The 17,041-nt window shown below is 44.3% G+C and overlaps 1 protein-coding gene across 3 annotated transcripts in view; it reads right to left on the bottom strand.

Annotated features, from left to right (window-relative positions):
* The window catches only part of GATB (glutamyl-tRNA amidotransferase subunit B), a 72,426-nt gene extending 63,926 nt beyond the window's left edge, over positions 1-8,500 (bottom strand). For all 3 annotated transcript variants that reach the window (XR_012803772.1, XM_075613511.1, XM_075613520.1), the window contains exon 1: positions 8,332-8,500. Coding sequence is in view for 2 of the 3 variants with exons in the window: in XM_075613511.1 (XP_075469626.1) it covers positions 8,332-8,483 (152 nt within the window). In the remaining variant the exon portion in view is untranslated. The remainder of the gene's footprint in view (positions 1-8,331) is intronic.
* Between the last annotated feature and the right edge of the window lie 8,541 nt (positions 8,501-17,041).

Raw genomic sequence — 17,041 nt, 5'->3', positions numbered from 1 at the left:
CTGTACGAACAAGCCAGAGCGGTAGAGTGTTTTTCAATTTCTAGCCAGTAAGGTACAAGGTCATTTTTATATTATTCCATATTCTGGCCATTGTTTGAACTAGACAGCAAAGTTTCATCACACCCTCTTTGTTCATTAATATCTCTTGGTTTGGAATTAAGTTAAACTGCTGTGAATTTGTGAAATCTATGGGATTCATGCATGTCTATGAAGTATTTGTTCAAAGGCACTTTTTAATTTGCCTAATAAGGCCTGGGACATAGTAGTGTGAGCCTTGCTGAGCCGCGCTCACGCTCGGCACTGAGCCCCTGCAGCCGCAATGAGAGCGGCTTTAGCAGGGGCTCGCGCACGCTTCCGCACGCCTGCGGAAGCGTGTGTCTTAACAAAAGTTACGTTTCTGTGCGTGCCGGAGCGCAGGGCCGGTCAAGTGAGCGGTTCGCCCAATGAGGCCGAACCAGCTCCGTGACGTCATTGGCCCGCCCCAGACACGCCCATGGACGGCGCGCGCCCTAAGGCCAGGGAATGCACCGCTTTCCCTGAGCCTCAGCGCGCCTCCGCACAGGCAATGTGTCTATGCCCGAGGCCTAAGGTGTAGATTTGCTATAGGTTATGCAGTATTACATTGTAGCGGTTCCAAAAGACCGTTCTCAGTTGATGTAATACAGGCATACCCCGGTTTAAGGAAACTCACTTTAAGTACACTCGCGAGTAAGGACATATCGCCCAATAGGCAAACGGCAGCTCACGCATGCGCCTGTCAGGACGCCCTGAACAGCAATACCGACTCCCTACCTGTACCGAAGCTGTGCCAAAGCGGGAAGACTATAGAGCCTGTTACAAATGTGTTATTTACATCAGTTATGCACGTATATGATGATTGCAGTACAGTACATGCATCGATAAGCGGAAAAAAGGTAGGGGTTCACTTTAAGTACATTTTCGCTTTACATACATGCTCTGGACCCAATGCGTATGTTTATGCGGGGTATGCCTGTAGTTTGTACAGAGCTTTCAAAACCTCAAAGGTCTCTTCTGCAGGTGTACACACAAAGCACGGAGCAGGGTGTTGTGAAAGCAGTGCAACATATTAAAAATCTTGTTAAATGTCGATTTTAATTGTTCTCTTAAAGAATTATCAAGGCCACTACCGCTGCTAGAAAACTTTACATTGCACTAAATGGTGCGAAACAAAGCTTAATTTCCTGCTTCACTACATTATTTAGTGTTTTGGAATAAATAGTTTGGTAAGCGAGAGCGCTGAAGTCTATTGTCTTTTAAGTAAAAAGCAAGTCACTTTATTTTTATTAAAACCAGATTGAATTTTCTTGCAGGGATGAGGCTCGTCATATGCGTAAATTGTAATGGCAAAGCTGCATACATTATCTATAATGCTACTAGAACTAATTGGTGTTTGTATTCCTACATTAGAGTAAGAAAAAAGATAATTATACACCAACATATCAAAAAGGATTTGCATTTTATGCTTTACAACCACAGATATATTGTCTAAAACAAAGACAAAACTGACATCAGGCTCAGTGTAGAGACAATGTTAAGTTTTTTAAAGCAGTATTTCATGTTTTGCATCTCGAAGAAGGAGTAGGCGAGAGAGAGGGGGGAGTGGGTGAGAGGGGGGAGTGGGTGATTACAGGTGATTGAATTGTATTTACAGTAAATAAAAATACAACTTGTAGTGCATTTGCATGTCTCAGATACTGTAGGTCTGCAACCCTATATTGCCCCATTAACACTTAGCAAACAGTGCTTCCACTGCAGCTAGGGATTGACATGCGAGCATAGTGTCACGTTTTAAATCTGATCCATATGAACTATCTACAAAACTAAAACAATGTTTTGACAAGCTTGGTTGGTTTACCCTTTTTCTAAAGGGATCACTGCCAGTAGGTATCTTTGGTGGTACATGGATCAGGCACTTTAATTCCATTTAAGGTGTCACTGTTATTAGGTTTCTTTCACCCAATACCAGAATGATCATTTAATTGAGGTGTTCAGCAAGGCAGAGACGGCCCCATCATGGATGGAGGAAACAGGACTCAACTTTTTTAAGAAAGTCTATCTGACATACTATCAACATCCACCCACCAACCCTACTGGTATCAGCTGTGCGGCTGGACCAAACTCAATGCTAACTCCATCTACCATCCTCTCCCCCAAACTTTAATAGATCCAGCAGTGCGGCTAGGCCAGAGGCATAAAACAAATACAAACCGGAGCCTCAAAACATGTCCAGTAAATGCGGATGATAAGGTTATCAAACCATATAATGTAGTCCAATCTGGAACATCCGGATTTGCTTGTATTATCCATGGAGAAATGTCTCAGGACATGTGGAAATAAAGAAATGAAGATATCATAGTGCAGGGGGTGCGCAAACTTTGTGCTCGTGCCCCTCTCCCCCCGGCATCAAATGAAGCGCAGGGTCACGTGACCCGCATCATTTGACGCACATTGTCATGGCGTCACATGACCCCACGGCATCATTTGATGCAGCGTTGACGAAGACAAGGTAGGAGACACTGTAGAGGCTGCACGCGATCTCCCGGCACTTCATTTAAACTCTGTGGGGAAGAGCATAGGGCCTCGGCCGCTGCACCCAACCCCAGAAAAATCTTGCGCCCCCCGTCATAGTGTATACTGTTATAAACCAACCTTCACAACATATAAGACAAATGACAGAACAAGAAAAAGGGAGGGAAGGAAAACACAAAGTGGATGTGTCTCCTAAAAGAATTCACTATACTGCACTCCTACTTAATTTAAAATGTAACTTTTAATATATTTACATAAAACATATGTTACCAAATCGTCGTGTATTGTGCATTAAAAATAAATTAAATTAACAAGACCAAGCGTCCGTGTCAGTGAATGTGCGTTGGAATAATCTCAAACAGCAAATTGTATTTGAGATAGCAGGACACAAGACGCTAATAGTCAGGGTATAAACCCCTCTGGGGCACCTATGAGACCAGGTACATGTGTATATATATAAATATGACTAACAGACTCAGTGAATGATTGTATCGCGAAAATACTGCAGTCCTGCTTGGACTTATAAACCACAGAGCACTTAGGGATGTTAGTTTAAGGGTGTATTACCATCCACTAAGTATAAAAGTGCAACTGATAGTGTGATAATGGAGGGTAAATGATTCATAGCATAGTGAAGCAATTGTTCACAGCATTTTGGTCAGTGAATCATTATACAGCACACTCCAAATGAACATGTCATGTAGAAAGCAGGAAGGTTTGCACACTGAGTGTTAGTAAAACACTACATAAAAGCAGCTCCAAGTAGGAGACTGACAACATGGACGCGCAATGTTGTCAGTCTCCTACTTGGAGCTGCTTTTATGTAGTGTTCTGTAGTCTCCTGGCTCTATCTATGTAGATCTAAATTGGTTACTTTTACTAACACTCAGTGTGCAAACCTTCCTGCTTTCTACATGACATGTTCATTTGGAGTGTGCTGTATAATGATTCACTGACCAAAATGCTGTGAACAATTGCTTCACTATGCTATGAATCATTTACCCTCCATTATCACACTATCAGTTGCACTTTTATACTTAGTGGATGGTAATACACCCTTAAACTAACATCCCTACTGTAAGTGCTCTGTGGTTTATAAGTCCAAGCAGGACTGCAGTATTTTCGCGATACAATCATTCACTGAGTCTGTTAGTCATATTTATATATATACACATGTACCTGGTCTCATAGGTGCCCCAGAGGGGTTTATACCCTGACTATTAGCGTCTTGTGTCCTGCTATCTCAAATACAATTTGCTGTTTGAGATTATTCCAACGCACATTCACTGACACGGACGCTTGGTCTTGTTAATTTAATTTATTTTTAATGCACAATACACGACGATTTGGTAACATATGTTTTATGTAAATATATTAAAAGTTAAATTTTAAATTAAGTAGGAGTGCAGTATAGTGAATTCTTTTAGGAGACACATCCACTTTGTGTTTTCCTTCCCTCCCTTTTTCTGATTCACTTTTCAGTTCACAGTTTGCACCCACTTTTTTGATTACCATATATTCACCCATTACTTCGTTTCAATTGGTGTGGTTTTGTGATCACTCCCTAACCCTAGTGTTTTCTCAAATGACAGAACAAAACTAAAAAAAACTAACACACACACACACACACACACTAAACAATTAATGATAATGCTGAAATAACCAGTTAAGCTAATTTAATATAAAAATATATATAAAAAAGACAATATCTGTCTAAAACACGTGGGATGCGTCGCACTGTTGTTCTTCCGGTTTGGTAAATACCAGAATCGTACTTACAACAAGTATAAGATTTAAGGACATATCAAACTGTTCCACTCCAATGGAATAGCTGGCGGATGACTGCTGGTAGCTCCTCTGCAGCACAGGGACCGTCTGTATCAGTGCTTCGGTGCCGCCTGTATGCTCCGTGTAGTGAGCTCAGGTGCAGGAGTAAGGAACCTCGCTTGAGCCTCTCAGCTGTTCTCTCAGTGCCTATCAAGTTGCGCACGCATCTCTTACGATAGCTGAAACCTCTGACCCTACGCATTTTGTGGATTGTGTCACTTCCTCAGTGGAACAGTTTGACATGTCCTAAAATTTCCCTCTTGTAAGTAGGATTCTGGCTTAAACCAAAGCGGAAGAACAACAGCGCGACGCATTCCACGTGTTTTAGACGGATAGTCTTTTTTATATATATTTTTATAATAAATTAGCTTAACTGGTTATTTCAGCACTATCATTAATTGTTTAGTGTGTGTGTGTTAGTTTTGTTCTGTCATGTGTCTTATATGTTGATTTATAGAAGTATACACTATGATATCTCCATTTGTTTATTTCCACGTCCTGAGACATTTTCTGTGGATAATACAAGCAAATCCGGATATTCCAGATTGGACTAGATTATATGGTTTGATAACCTCATTTCTGCATTTACTGGACATTTTTTGAGGCGCTGGTTTGTATTTGTTATATATAAGTTGTTCTTATATGTATCGGTCAGTCTTTAATCAGGCAGCCCTGCTTATATCTATACGTTTCCCTTTACTCTTGATTATATTTAAATCACTAGATGTTTTATCACTTATTATAGGCTAAAGCAGTAAAATTCCAGGCATTACTGAAATCCCTGCCCTCTGATTGGTTAAAATTCAGGCCATTATCCATTCAGTAATGCCCGGAATGTTTGGCTGCTTGCAAAGTGTTTATTTCCAGCCAATCAGCTTTTCCTTTTGTCAGAAAAGCTCTGAGACAGGGCAGGGGATTGGTCAGTAAGCAGCAGCAGGCTTTGACTCCTCCCCCTCCCTCCGTGAACAGAGCTGACAGACTTAGTTGAGTTAAGGAGAGAGAGAGCGTGTAGCTGCAAAGTAAGTGGCTGCCTGCTGTTTGTAGCTGCAGTTTCTGTCTGTCGTGTGTGTGTGTTAGCAGCAGTATGTGTGTGTCAGTGTCAGTAGCAGCAGTGTCTCAGTAGCAGCAGCGTGTGTGTGTGTGTGTGTGTGTGTGTGTCAGTTTGTCAGTAGCACCATGTGTGTATGTGTGTGTCAGCAGCAGTGTGTGTGTGCGTCAGCAGCAGCAGCATGTGTGTGTTTGTGTGTCAGCAGCAGCAGCGTGTGTCAGTAGCAACAGCGTGTGTCAGCAGCAGCATGTGTGTGTGTATGTGTGTCAGCAGCAGCAGCAGCGTGTGTCAGTGTAGCAGCAGCAGTGTATGTGTCAGCAGCATGTGTGTGTTTGTGTGTCAGCAGCAGCAGCGTGTGTCAGTAGCAGCAGCGTGTGTGTGTGTATGTGTGTCAGCAGCAGCAGCAGCGTGTGTCAGTGTAGCAGCAGCAGTGTATGTGTCAGCAGCAGTGTGCGTGTCAGTGTGTCAGCAACAGCAGAAGTGTGTGTGTCAGCAGTAGCAGCAGCAGTGTTTGTGCGTGTCAGCTGCAGTGTTTATGGGTGTAGCAGAAGCGTGTGGTGTGCTGTTGTGTTGTATGTGTGTGTAGCAGTAGTGTGTGTGTGTAGCAGTAGTGTGTGTGTGTGCGTGTGTAGAGCTGCAGTGTGTGGGTGTGTACAGAGGGGGCGGCAGTGTGTGGATACAGATAGCTGCAGTGTAAGCGTATATAGAGGTGGTTTAATGTATTTACCATTTTATTTTAATTAAAAGAATCTACTGCTGCGGCCGAGTTTATTCGAGCATTTGCCCGTTCTCGGCCGCAGCAGTAACCTGGCGCGCACCGGAGGGTGCCGGGCGCGCGCCGAAGCCTCGGAGGAGAGGCCCGCCGATCGGGGCTTCCCCCTCTCCTTACCGGGTCCGCCGGAACGTCCCGCCGCCGTCGTGACATCCACGCGACACCAGGGCTCCCTCGGGGAGCCCTGGGCACGCGTACAGGCGGCACAGGCACCCGATGATGCGTGACCGCGCATCGCTGAGGGAGTGCGGCTCGCAAGCCGGGACATTTCCCGGCTTGCGGAATGAGCCGCACTCGGATAAAGTGTGCCGCCTGTGTATCTACACAAAAGTCTATTATTTATGAAAAAAGCCTACATTTAGCCCATAATAGTAATAATCACCGAAGAACAGGGCATTACTGGCCAATAATGCCCTGTTCCTCAGTGATTATTACTTAATTATTTTAGAGCAAAAGCACTTCCAGCATTTTCTTTCTTGTATATAGACCTGAGGCATACTCCATCCCACAATGAACAGCCACTTTACCTTGTGTTTCAACATTGCTCCTTATTCCCTCTAGATTGTGAGCTCACAGGAACAGTGCCTCATTACCTTCTGTATCTGTTGCGCTTGTTTGTCCTTATTTGTATTTAATTCAGTTTATGTAATTGATGTTGCATGTTGGTGCTTTACAAATAAATGATAAATGATAATAACAAAGTATGTTAATTATAATTCAAGTCAACATAGCTTTTTAGACATTCCAGGTGTTTTCTTCATGTGACAATACAACAGAAGAAACATTTTAGGTTTTGAAAGTTCTACATAAAACATTTATATCTATGAGGAGCTCTTATGATAGTACAATAAAAGTCCCCCAAAAATCATTATTATTATAATAGTTTCTAAATGTACTTCTGAAAATCTATACGACTAAGACTTCTATTCTTTATCCTTTTATATAAATTCTGAATTAGTCAAAATGTAACATAGGCAGTGGTTGGATGGAGTGCATGGTGCCACAGTATTACTTTACTGACCCAACTACAGTAACCCCCATTATTTTTTTATATAAAGAAAGAAAAGTCTTGTCTAAAAGGCTTTTAACACTAGAAACCCTCCTTAAATAGGGGTTGCCTCTGTAGTAAAACTGCAATAAAAGCACATTATCACTATTGTTATGCCAACCCTTTATATCTCCCCCCCCCCCCCCCCCCCAACCCCACCTACATGTGAAAGACCTTTTTCATACCCAACAGGTTATAAGAACTACTGTATAGTGAAATATGTATAGTAACTTTTCTATAAGGGAAGTGCTTGCCAGTATGCGTTGTTTATGAGCTGTGAATATAATCACGGGATGGAAAAATCCCAAATCGCGCAGGAGCCTAAAAAATAACTCTTGGTGCTTATGTTGCGGCACAGTGACAACTGACCTGTCAGTCACCTCTGCGACCAGCAACAGTACAACCTATCCTGCTTTGCTAGTGTGAGTATAGGTTGCACTGTTGCCAGACGCGGAGGGGAATGACGGGTCAGTCCACGCTACATCACTTTGCCAGGGGAGGAAAAGGAGGTGAAAAGCAGGGGGTATGGGGGCAAAAGGGAAGAGCAGGGAGCAGGGTGCGAGCGTTGTGACTATCCCCACCCCTGCTCTCATTTTGAGTATGGCTATCTTTTGGCATGGGTGAATGGGTGCCAGTCAGTATGCGTGTATCACAGATACACAATCTGACAACAGCGCTGCCTGCCCGGGGTAGTGTCACAGACACACAGACCAGCCGTCAGAGAGTGTGGGGGAAGTGCTCTGACAGTTCCCACCACCCATCGTTTGGCTCCTAAAAATGCTCTCTGGCTCTTGAGATTTTAATATTTTTGTCCACATATCCCTTAAAGAAATATTCTAACTCCATGAGTGCATTACTACATTACATAATATGCACTTACACAAACCAATACCAGAAGATAAGTCAAACCTATATGAATAATGAAGTACCCCAATATACTGGGGGAGGCTTAATTACCCCCCCCCCCCCCCCCCTGGTGCTAGTAAGACATGCAAAGCATTAATAATGCTTCTATATGCAGGAACAATTTAACTTCAATGCAGTGCTGCACAATACATCCTGTACTACTTTGCATGATGTATGTACCCTGTGTCCCTGGCATGTTTGCAGGTAGTGCTGGCTGTCCTCACTCCTCTCCTGAGGCGACACAGATGCTTAAACAAATGACCAGGCTGCACACCCTGCACCAGCAAAAGAACACAACAACGGCACCCGTCCTGCAGCAAGGTCGCAGCCATCTCTAAACAGAAATGCTTCTGCACAATGACCTATGGGAATGAAAGTCTTTGAGAAATCAACTCCTCCTCTCTTTCAATAGCAATTTGCTAACAATGGACTACAACTCCCAGCGTGCACTGTGCAGGAAATGCTTATACTGCTCTCCACACAGCACGAGGAAAGATCAGCAGTGCTTACTCAGCACATGTGCAAGGTAGTGTGCGGAGAGGTGCATATATTTAAGAGTAATAATAAAAAATACAAGCGTAGCAAGAGTATCTCAATTGTATTGATAATAATTAAAGAATATAATGTAAAAATACACAAAATATCAAAAACTGAGTTCTCAAGATTATCAAAATAGAAACCAAAATATTTTGAACAAAAAAAATGGGGTTTATTTTTTTTCTTGGGGATTATTTTGCTTTTCACTTAATATTTATATTGATGTTTTGTATTTATTATGTTTTTGTTTTTTTGTAACAATCCTGCTATTCTTTGTATTGTAGTGTCGTGCAGTTTCTCGCTGTTATTAATTGGTATTCTCATATATAAGCAGCCATGTTCATGTAAGAAGCTAACGTCATTATTATAATCTTGATTGATTTCCTCACTTTTCCCCAGTGAGTAGGGAGTGCACATTTATCTTAATTGCCTATGTATTTAAAAGAGTACCGTAGCCCAGGGGTACGCAAACTGGGAGGGGGAGCAAGATTTTCCAGGGGGAGGCGGTTGCAGAGGCCCCACACCCTTTCCCAAGGCAATTAAATGCTGGGGGATCGCGTGAGGCCTCTGTAACTTCACTTACCTTGTCTCCAGCGACGCAACACCAAATGACGGTGTGGGGTCATGCGATCCGTTGTGCCATTTGATGCTGGAGACATGCTAAGCAGGGGGGAGAGCTTGGCACCCGTTCTATAGACCTTTCACTTGCAGAGTAGTTCAGTGAGCTGAAGGCTGCATTAAAGCAGCACTCCAGGCAATAAAGACAGTATCACTATGCAGCTTAAAGCTCCCCATCATGTGGGCCAATAGGAAGACACAGGGGATGGCGTTGCGACTTCCTATTGTCCTGCGGGACTTGTGATGTATTGACGCTAGCTATCTCCCTATGCATTTTGTCACAACAGCAACTTCCTCGGTAGGTGATTATACACCAGGGCAAGTAGCTGTTTTAAAGCCTTAGGCCGTGATTAAACCAGAAATAGCCGGCAACGCAGCGTGGCGCAACGCCGCGCAGCTTCAAAACAAAGCAATATAATCCAATGAAAGCGCACATACCAATCGCGACAGTAGCGCCGCAACATACTGCAAAGCTACTGTCTCATGAAGAGATCTGAGAATTTGTTTTCCCAGACGACGGCCGCATCACGTGATTGCCTCGGGCTAATCACAGGACATCTTAAACAAACCAATCCCAGGCCCCAATATTGTAGCCAATCACAGTGCAACCACACAATGTTAATTTGGCAGACAACATAAAGTTTTCTATTTCAGTTGTTGAGCATACAGGCACCCAATAAATGAATATGGATAAATCAGATATTGAACATATTATTGGGCTGGTCTTTGAAAGGCAATCACTGTGCAACCAACTTACAGTCTGAAAACTTACCATGATAGAAATAAGAATGACAAATTGCGGAGAGAAATTAGTGACAATGAAATTATCAAGTAAGTACATTGGTCTATTTTATATTGAACTTAAAAACAAAAAAATACATGTGTATATACATTATGAACAGGATAAAAAATATCTAGTAAGCTCTTTTAACATAATATATGTGCTGTCCATTAAAGTAAGTACAGTATTTGTAAAAAAAAAAAAAAAAAAAAACTTATTTTTTAAAAATATTTAAGTGACCTGTGTGCAATATTTATTTATTTTTTGGTTGAAATGGTCAAAAATAAATGGAAGAATCTCCGCGATTCGTATCGTAGAGAATTGAAGAAGATAAAGGCTCCACGGTCTGGTGACCCAGGACCAAGCAGCCAACAATAGAATTCAACATGGCCATATTTTTCAATGATGTCCTTTAAAAAAAAAAAAAAAAAGCTGTGTGTGCTGTGCACGCGCATAGTAAGTGAAACTTCTTTGACTTTTGTCACAGAAATTGTATTTGTGTTGGTGATGTTTTAATTAAAAATCAAAATACAATTTCATTGACAAAACGCAAATAAATTTGACTTAGAATGCGCGTGCTCGGCACACATCCCCTGTATTAGCTATTTGCACTAAGTATGAATTCCTTGTGTGTATGTGTGACAGTGTGTGTGTGTGTGTGTGTGTGTGTGTGTGTGTGTGTGTGTGTGTGTGTGTGTGTGTATGTCAGTCAGTGTGTGTGTGTGTATGTCAGTCAGTGTGTGTGTGTGTATGTGTGTCAGTCATTGTGTATGTGTATTTGTGTCAGTCAGTGTGTATGTGTAAGTCAGTGTGTGTGTCAGTCAGTGTGTGGGTGGGTCAGTCAGTGTGTGGGGGAGGTGTGGGTGGGTCAGTCAGTGTGCGGGGAGGTGTGGGTGGGTCAGTCAGTGTGCGGGGAGGTTTGTGTGTGGGGAGGTGTGGGTGTGTGGGGAGGTGTGGGTGTGTGGGTCAGTCAGTGTGTGGGTGGGTGGGTCAGTCAGTGTGTTTGGGTCAATCAGTGTGTGGGGAGGTGTGGGTGGGTGGGTCAGTCAGTGTGTGGGGAGGTGTGGGTGGGTGGGTCAGTCAGTGTGTGGGGAGGTGTGGGTGGGTGGGTCAGTCAGTGTGTGGGGAGGTGTGGGTGGGTGGGTCAGTCAGTGTGTGGGGAGGTGTGTGTGGGGAGGTGTGGGTGGGTGGGTCAGTCAGTGTGTGGGGAGGTGTGGTTGGGTCAGTCAGTGTGTGGGTGGTTGGGTCAGTCAGTGTGTGGGGAGGTGTGGGTGGGTGGGTGGGTCAGTCAGTGTGTGGGTGGGTGGGTCAGTCAGTGTGTGGGGAGGGGTGGGTGGGTCAGTCAGTGTGTGGGGAGGGGTGGGTGGGTCAGTCAGTGTGTGGGGAGGTGTGGGTGGGTGGGTCAGTCAGTGTGTGGGTGGGTGGGTGGGTCAGTCAGTGTGTGGGGAGGGGTGGGTGGGTCAGTCAGTGTGTGGGGAGGGGTGGGTGGTTCAGTCAGTGTGTGGGGAGGTGGGGGTGGGTGGGTCAGTCAGTGTGTGGGGAGGTGTGGGTGGGTCAGTCAGTGTGTGGGTGGGTGGGTCAGTCAGTCAGTGTGTGGGGAGGTGTGGGTGGGTGGGTCAGTCAGTGTGTGGGTGGGTGGGTCAGTCAGTGTGTGGGGGTGTGTGGGGAGGTGTGGGTGGGTGGGTCAGTCAGTGTGTGTGGAGGTGTGGGTGGGTGGGTCAGTCAGTGTGTGTGTGTGTGTGTGGGGGGGGGGGCAGTCAGTGTGTGTGTGTGTCCTGCTGCAGCCAGGGGCGGGGTGTAAAATTGCGTACCACTTCTCCCCCTCCCCTTCTGCGCCCCCCCCCTTCACAAATCCTGCGCACCCCCCCCCCCGCCACAAATCCTGCGCACCCCCCCGCCACAAATTCTGCGCACACCCTTCCCCTCCCCCCCCCGCGGGGTACATGCGCACCGCCCGGGTCACCCTTTCTTCCAGGAGCCGGCGCCGAGCCCCTGTGCCGCGCGTGTGTTGCGCCGTATGTCACCGCTTCCTGCAGGGGGCCCGCGAACGCGTGTGGGGGGAACGCCGCCGCTGCCAGCCGCTTCTGCGCATGTGTGGCGTCCGTCAGCGGCGCCATCACAACTGCACATGCGCGGCATGGCAGCGGCCGATATATGCGGCGGCGTATGTCACGGTGTATGGGCTCGGGGGGGGGGGGTGTGGGGCTTGGGGGGGAGGGCTGGGGGGGTGCGGCGGCGTGGCAGGGGCGGTGTGAGCGGAGTGGCGTCCATTACGTGACGTCACTTCCGTTTCACATTTCGCCCCCCATCATCCAGTTTTATCCCATCAGAGGTGCCACTAAAGAAGTTTCACTTCAAAAAACAGATGACTCCAGCCAGCACCAGCTCAAGTTTGGATGAAGTACCTGTGAACACTCCATCATCAAGTATTCTGCTTGACGAATCGCTGAGTGAGGTTGCATTATCTCCAGAGGCACATCCAACCAAAAAAAATTCAATTTGTCGTTTTGTTCTCCAATGCAACTACAACACACATCACTGCGAAATGCTCAAAGAACTAGATTGGTCATTACTTGAGTCTAGGCGCAAAGTTCACCTTTCCTGTCTTGCCTTTAAATTCTTAATGGGCAAGCTACCCAGCTACCTGAACAAGCTCCTCACCCCTAACACATGCAGCACCTATCACCTGAGATCAGACTCCAAAAGACTGTTCATGGTCCCAAGGTTCAACAAAGTATCCGGCCGCTCCTCCTTCTCTTACCATGCACCCCAAAACTGGAACAACCTACCAGAGACTCTTACATCCACCACCAGTTTAAGTTCTTTCAAATCTAAGGCTGTCACACATTTTAATCTAGTCTGTAACTGTTTCATACACCCATAATATATATTATCTTTAACTGTGTACGCAATGTCTTGTATATAATGTATACCCTGCTCATTTATGTAACTGTATTTGTAAACATGTATTTGTCATCATAACTCTGTGCCCAGGACATACTTGAAAACGAGAGGTAACTCTCAATGTATTACTTCCTGGTAAAATATTTTTATAAATAATAACCGAAAAAAAGAAGTTTAAAAGCGACCAAATAAGTTCCAATATAAAACAACAGTTCCTACTCATTGAGCAACAAAAATTGGCTTTTATTACAATGCCAAAAGCATGTGATGATGATGTGCACTATTTGTACAGTCTACTACCTCACATGAAGGAATTGGAAACAGTACAAAAGTTAGAGCTGCAGCAAAAAATTAATGCACTAGTGATCGAGGCAGTTTCGTAAAACAATTAAAACAACTGTTGATATGTTCATCTTTTATAAGCACTTTTGTAATTGTTGTTAAATTGTTTTTAATGTTAAAAAAAGTTTATTATGATGTTCTTGTTGTTTGCACTTTCAAATGAAGTTTTTATTATGAAAATGTAAATCTTGTGTGTTCCCCATTTTCTTCACATAAACTATTCATGGGATGAACAATTGTTTGTCTATTACCTACAATTATCATTAATGAACCACATCACTTCATTATCATGAAACATCTCCATATTTCTTTTGCCTGTGAGGAAGTGTGGTACAGGAAGTGACAAACTGGTCATGTCTCCCTGCAGTAATGCTACAAATCGCTTTTGCATGTGCACATGAAGCGCCGCTACGTAGCTATGATGACATCACGGGATCTCTTTGCAGCTCTGCAGTTTCTGGTATAATCGAGGCCTTAGGTTACTATTGCAACCAATTGGCCTAATTGAAGAATAGTCCCAGCTGCAAAAAGTAACATTGACTGAATATCTGGCTGTGAGTAGATTTGCTCTCTAACTTCATAATAAATTAAGTGTTTACACTATTTAGCCATATGCACCTCTCACGGTTATTAAATAAGTGACTTGGATGGTCTGAGCGACTACAGTGAGATCCTTCTACTGTAAATCCCACATTGACTTCTATGTTCTACTATAGCGTGAGGTCTACCTGGGTATCTGTAGTCTACCAAACTGGGTGCGGTCTACAATAGATGGAGCTGGAGAAGCTGTAAGCACAGTAGATGGCCCCTACCCTAAGCCCTTATTCTAAAAAACCCTACCATAAGCACTTATCCTAAAAAACCCTACCTTATCCTAAAAAACCCTACCATAAGTCCTTATCCTAAAAAACCCTACTGAAAGCTCTTACCCTAAAACCCCTACCTTATGCCCTTACCCTAAAAACCCCTACCCTAGCAACATATGATTAAAATAAAGTATGAATTTTGATTTAATAATGTAAATGACTAACTAATACACCAAAAACTACAGCGCACTGAGTTGCTGGTGAGAGGAGCCATACCGCTGTACTTGATTTGCGGCAAGCAAAGGGACACCTTAGCAAGCTGCGGACGGCATTCTAGTATTGCACGTGTTACTGCATCCATGTGTGAGTTTGCATTTGGCTGTTTTTATATATTGTAATAAATTGTTTTATACTTTCCACACTACCTTGCTGTATTCTCTCCTTATCATGCCTTCCGAATATTTACTTGGGAGAGGCTAAAGAAGAAGAGGATTGAGAAGATTCGCGTGTGTTTCGTGATCACAGCAAGGAAGAGGTTAAAGCACAGATCCTCTCAACTGAAAGTTACAAGATGTATCTTGTAAGTAGTTACACTGTGGTCGTACTGTCCTGTATGTATCTGTCCAGATATACTGCGCAATTTGTGTTTTTTTCTTTAACCCTTTATTAGGAGGGACTAACGAATTCAACTGCAATCGTCATTTTGGTTGGGAACATCATTTGGACATTTAAAGGACTGCACTGTATGGACACTTTGTACTTTATTAAGCGCCAGGTATCCCATATGGTTTTTGTATGAATTTTGATTTAGCTCACAATTTTGTTTTAGTATTATAGTTTCATGTTTATATGTTTCAAAGAATAAATTAATTTTGTTTTAATATTGTAGTTTCCTGCTAGACCTAATGCAATAGTATAAATTTTCCGGTAGACCTCACGCTATAGTAGCACCGACTCGTAGGCCAGGGTTCCCAAACAGGAAACCTTTTGTGGGTGCCTGTGACTGTCTGGCCAACCAGTTGATAATATGGCGTAGATCAGGGGGTCTCCAACACGTCAATCACGAGCAGTGCCACCGAGAGCTGCTGCGTGCCTCTCGCCGGCACTAGAGGCATCCCCCCAAGGTAAGTGTATTTTGTGTGTGGTTGTGCATAAACAACAAAACAGGTAGCGCTAACCACAATGGATGTACTGTAGTATCTAGTACCTTATACAAATTATTAAACCATATACAGTATAAGGGGCTGCCTGGGACACAAAACCTGACCCCCTGGTCAGGATAACAGTATGGACAAGGGATAGTTCCGTGGGCGCCTATATTATCAACTACTATCAAAGGATATATGAAAGCCAAGCCTGTTGGCTGTGAAGAAATGTGGATTCTCACGATGTTCTTGAAAGAAAAGAAAAAGCACAACACATAGCGTAATACTGTTAAAATGTTTGACAAACAACACTTAGGACAACATGCAACAGCTGAAAACTGAATGGGTGATTTAGGACAATAAAAACATTTAATAACAATTAATAATTAATATAATGCACAATACACATGGACATATATTATATGAACAAATAAAATTAATGGATTAATAAATTGATGATTCCAACACTCCGTAGCACCAAAGATGATGATAACAATGCCTACTCACCAGATGGAATAGGTTTGCAGGCAGTGGATAATTTAGAGAGTATCCCCTCTCGTTTGTATGCTGCTCACTGCTAGCTGGCGTCTCCGTCTGCTCGTGGATGTAGCTCATCAAGCAGGAACTCCTGCAGCACGCCGGGAAAGGCGCCCGAGTAGATGGTAAACAGCAACAGCTGATTCGGTACGCTGTCGGCTACGGGCCGCCGTCAGCTCGTTTGTATGCTGCTCTCTGCTAGCTGGCGTCTCCGTCTGCTCGTGGATGTGGCTCATCAGCAGGAACTCCTGCAGCACGCCGGAAAGGGCGCTCGAGTGGATGGTAAACAGCAACAGCTGATTTGGCACGCCGTCGGCTACGGGAACTAGTCAGTTGGTAGCACACACAGATTCACCAATGTGTAGGGGATACTGACACCAATGTGCTGGGTGTTGAAACCGCCACCCTACGCGTTTCGAGAGCGCTCTGCTCTCTTCCTCAGGGGTATATAAAATGAAGGTCCAGTAATGTCCTTTAAATACCAGGTCCACAAATTGGGTAAATATTTTCACCTGCAGCTGATTGCACATGCACAGTGAATGAAATGAAGTAGTTCTTGAAAATGCTTATACAATCAAACACATGCGCAATGGAAGAGTCATGAATGATATAGCAAAAAGCTACTACTGTTTGTATACAGCTGCAGGTGAAAATATTTACCCAATTTGTGGACCTGGTATTTAAAGGACATTACTGGACCTTCATTTTATATACCCCTGAGGAAGAGAGCAGAGCGCTCTCAAAACGCGTAGGGTGGCGGTTTCAACACCCAGCACATTGGTGTCAGTATCCCCTACACATTGGTGAATCTGTGTGTGCTGCCAACTGACTAGTTCCCGTAGCCGACGGCGTGCCAAATCAGCTGTTGCTGTTTACCATCCACTCGAGCGCCCTTTCCGGCGTGCTGCAGGAGTTCCTGCTGATGAGCCACATCCACGAGCAGACGGAGACGCCAGCTAGCAGAGAGCAGCATACAAACGAGCCGACGGCGGTCCGTAGCCGACAGCGTACCGAATCAGCTGTTGCTGTTTACCATCTACTCGGGCGCCTTTCCCGGCGTGCTGCAGGAGTTCCTGCTTGATGAGCTACATCCACGAGCAGACGGAGACGCCAGCTAGCAGTGAGCAGCATACAAACGAGAGGGGATACTCTCTAAATTATCCACTGCCTGCAAACCTATTCCATCTGGTGAGTAGGCATTGCTATCATCATCTTTGATG

Source organism: Ascaphus truei, chromosome 1 (genome assembly GCF_040206685.1).
Source record: "Ascaphus truei isolate aAscTru1 chromosome 1, aAscTru1.hap1, whole genome shotgun sequence".
Taxonomy (NCBI): domain Eukaryota; kingdom Metazoa; phylum Chordata; class Amphibia; order Anura; family Ascaphidae; genus Ascaphus; species Ascaphus truei.
Note: the sequence above shows the minus strand (reverse complement) of the source record. Positions and strands in the feature narration are given on the sequence as shown.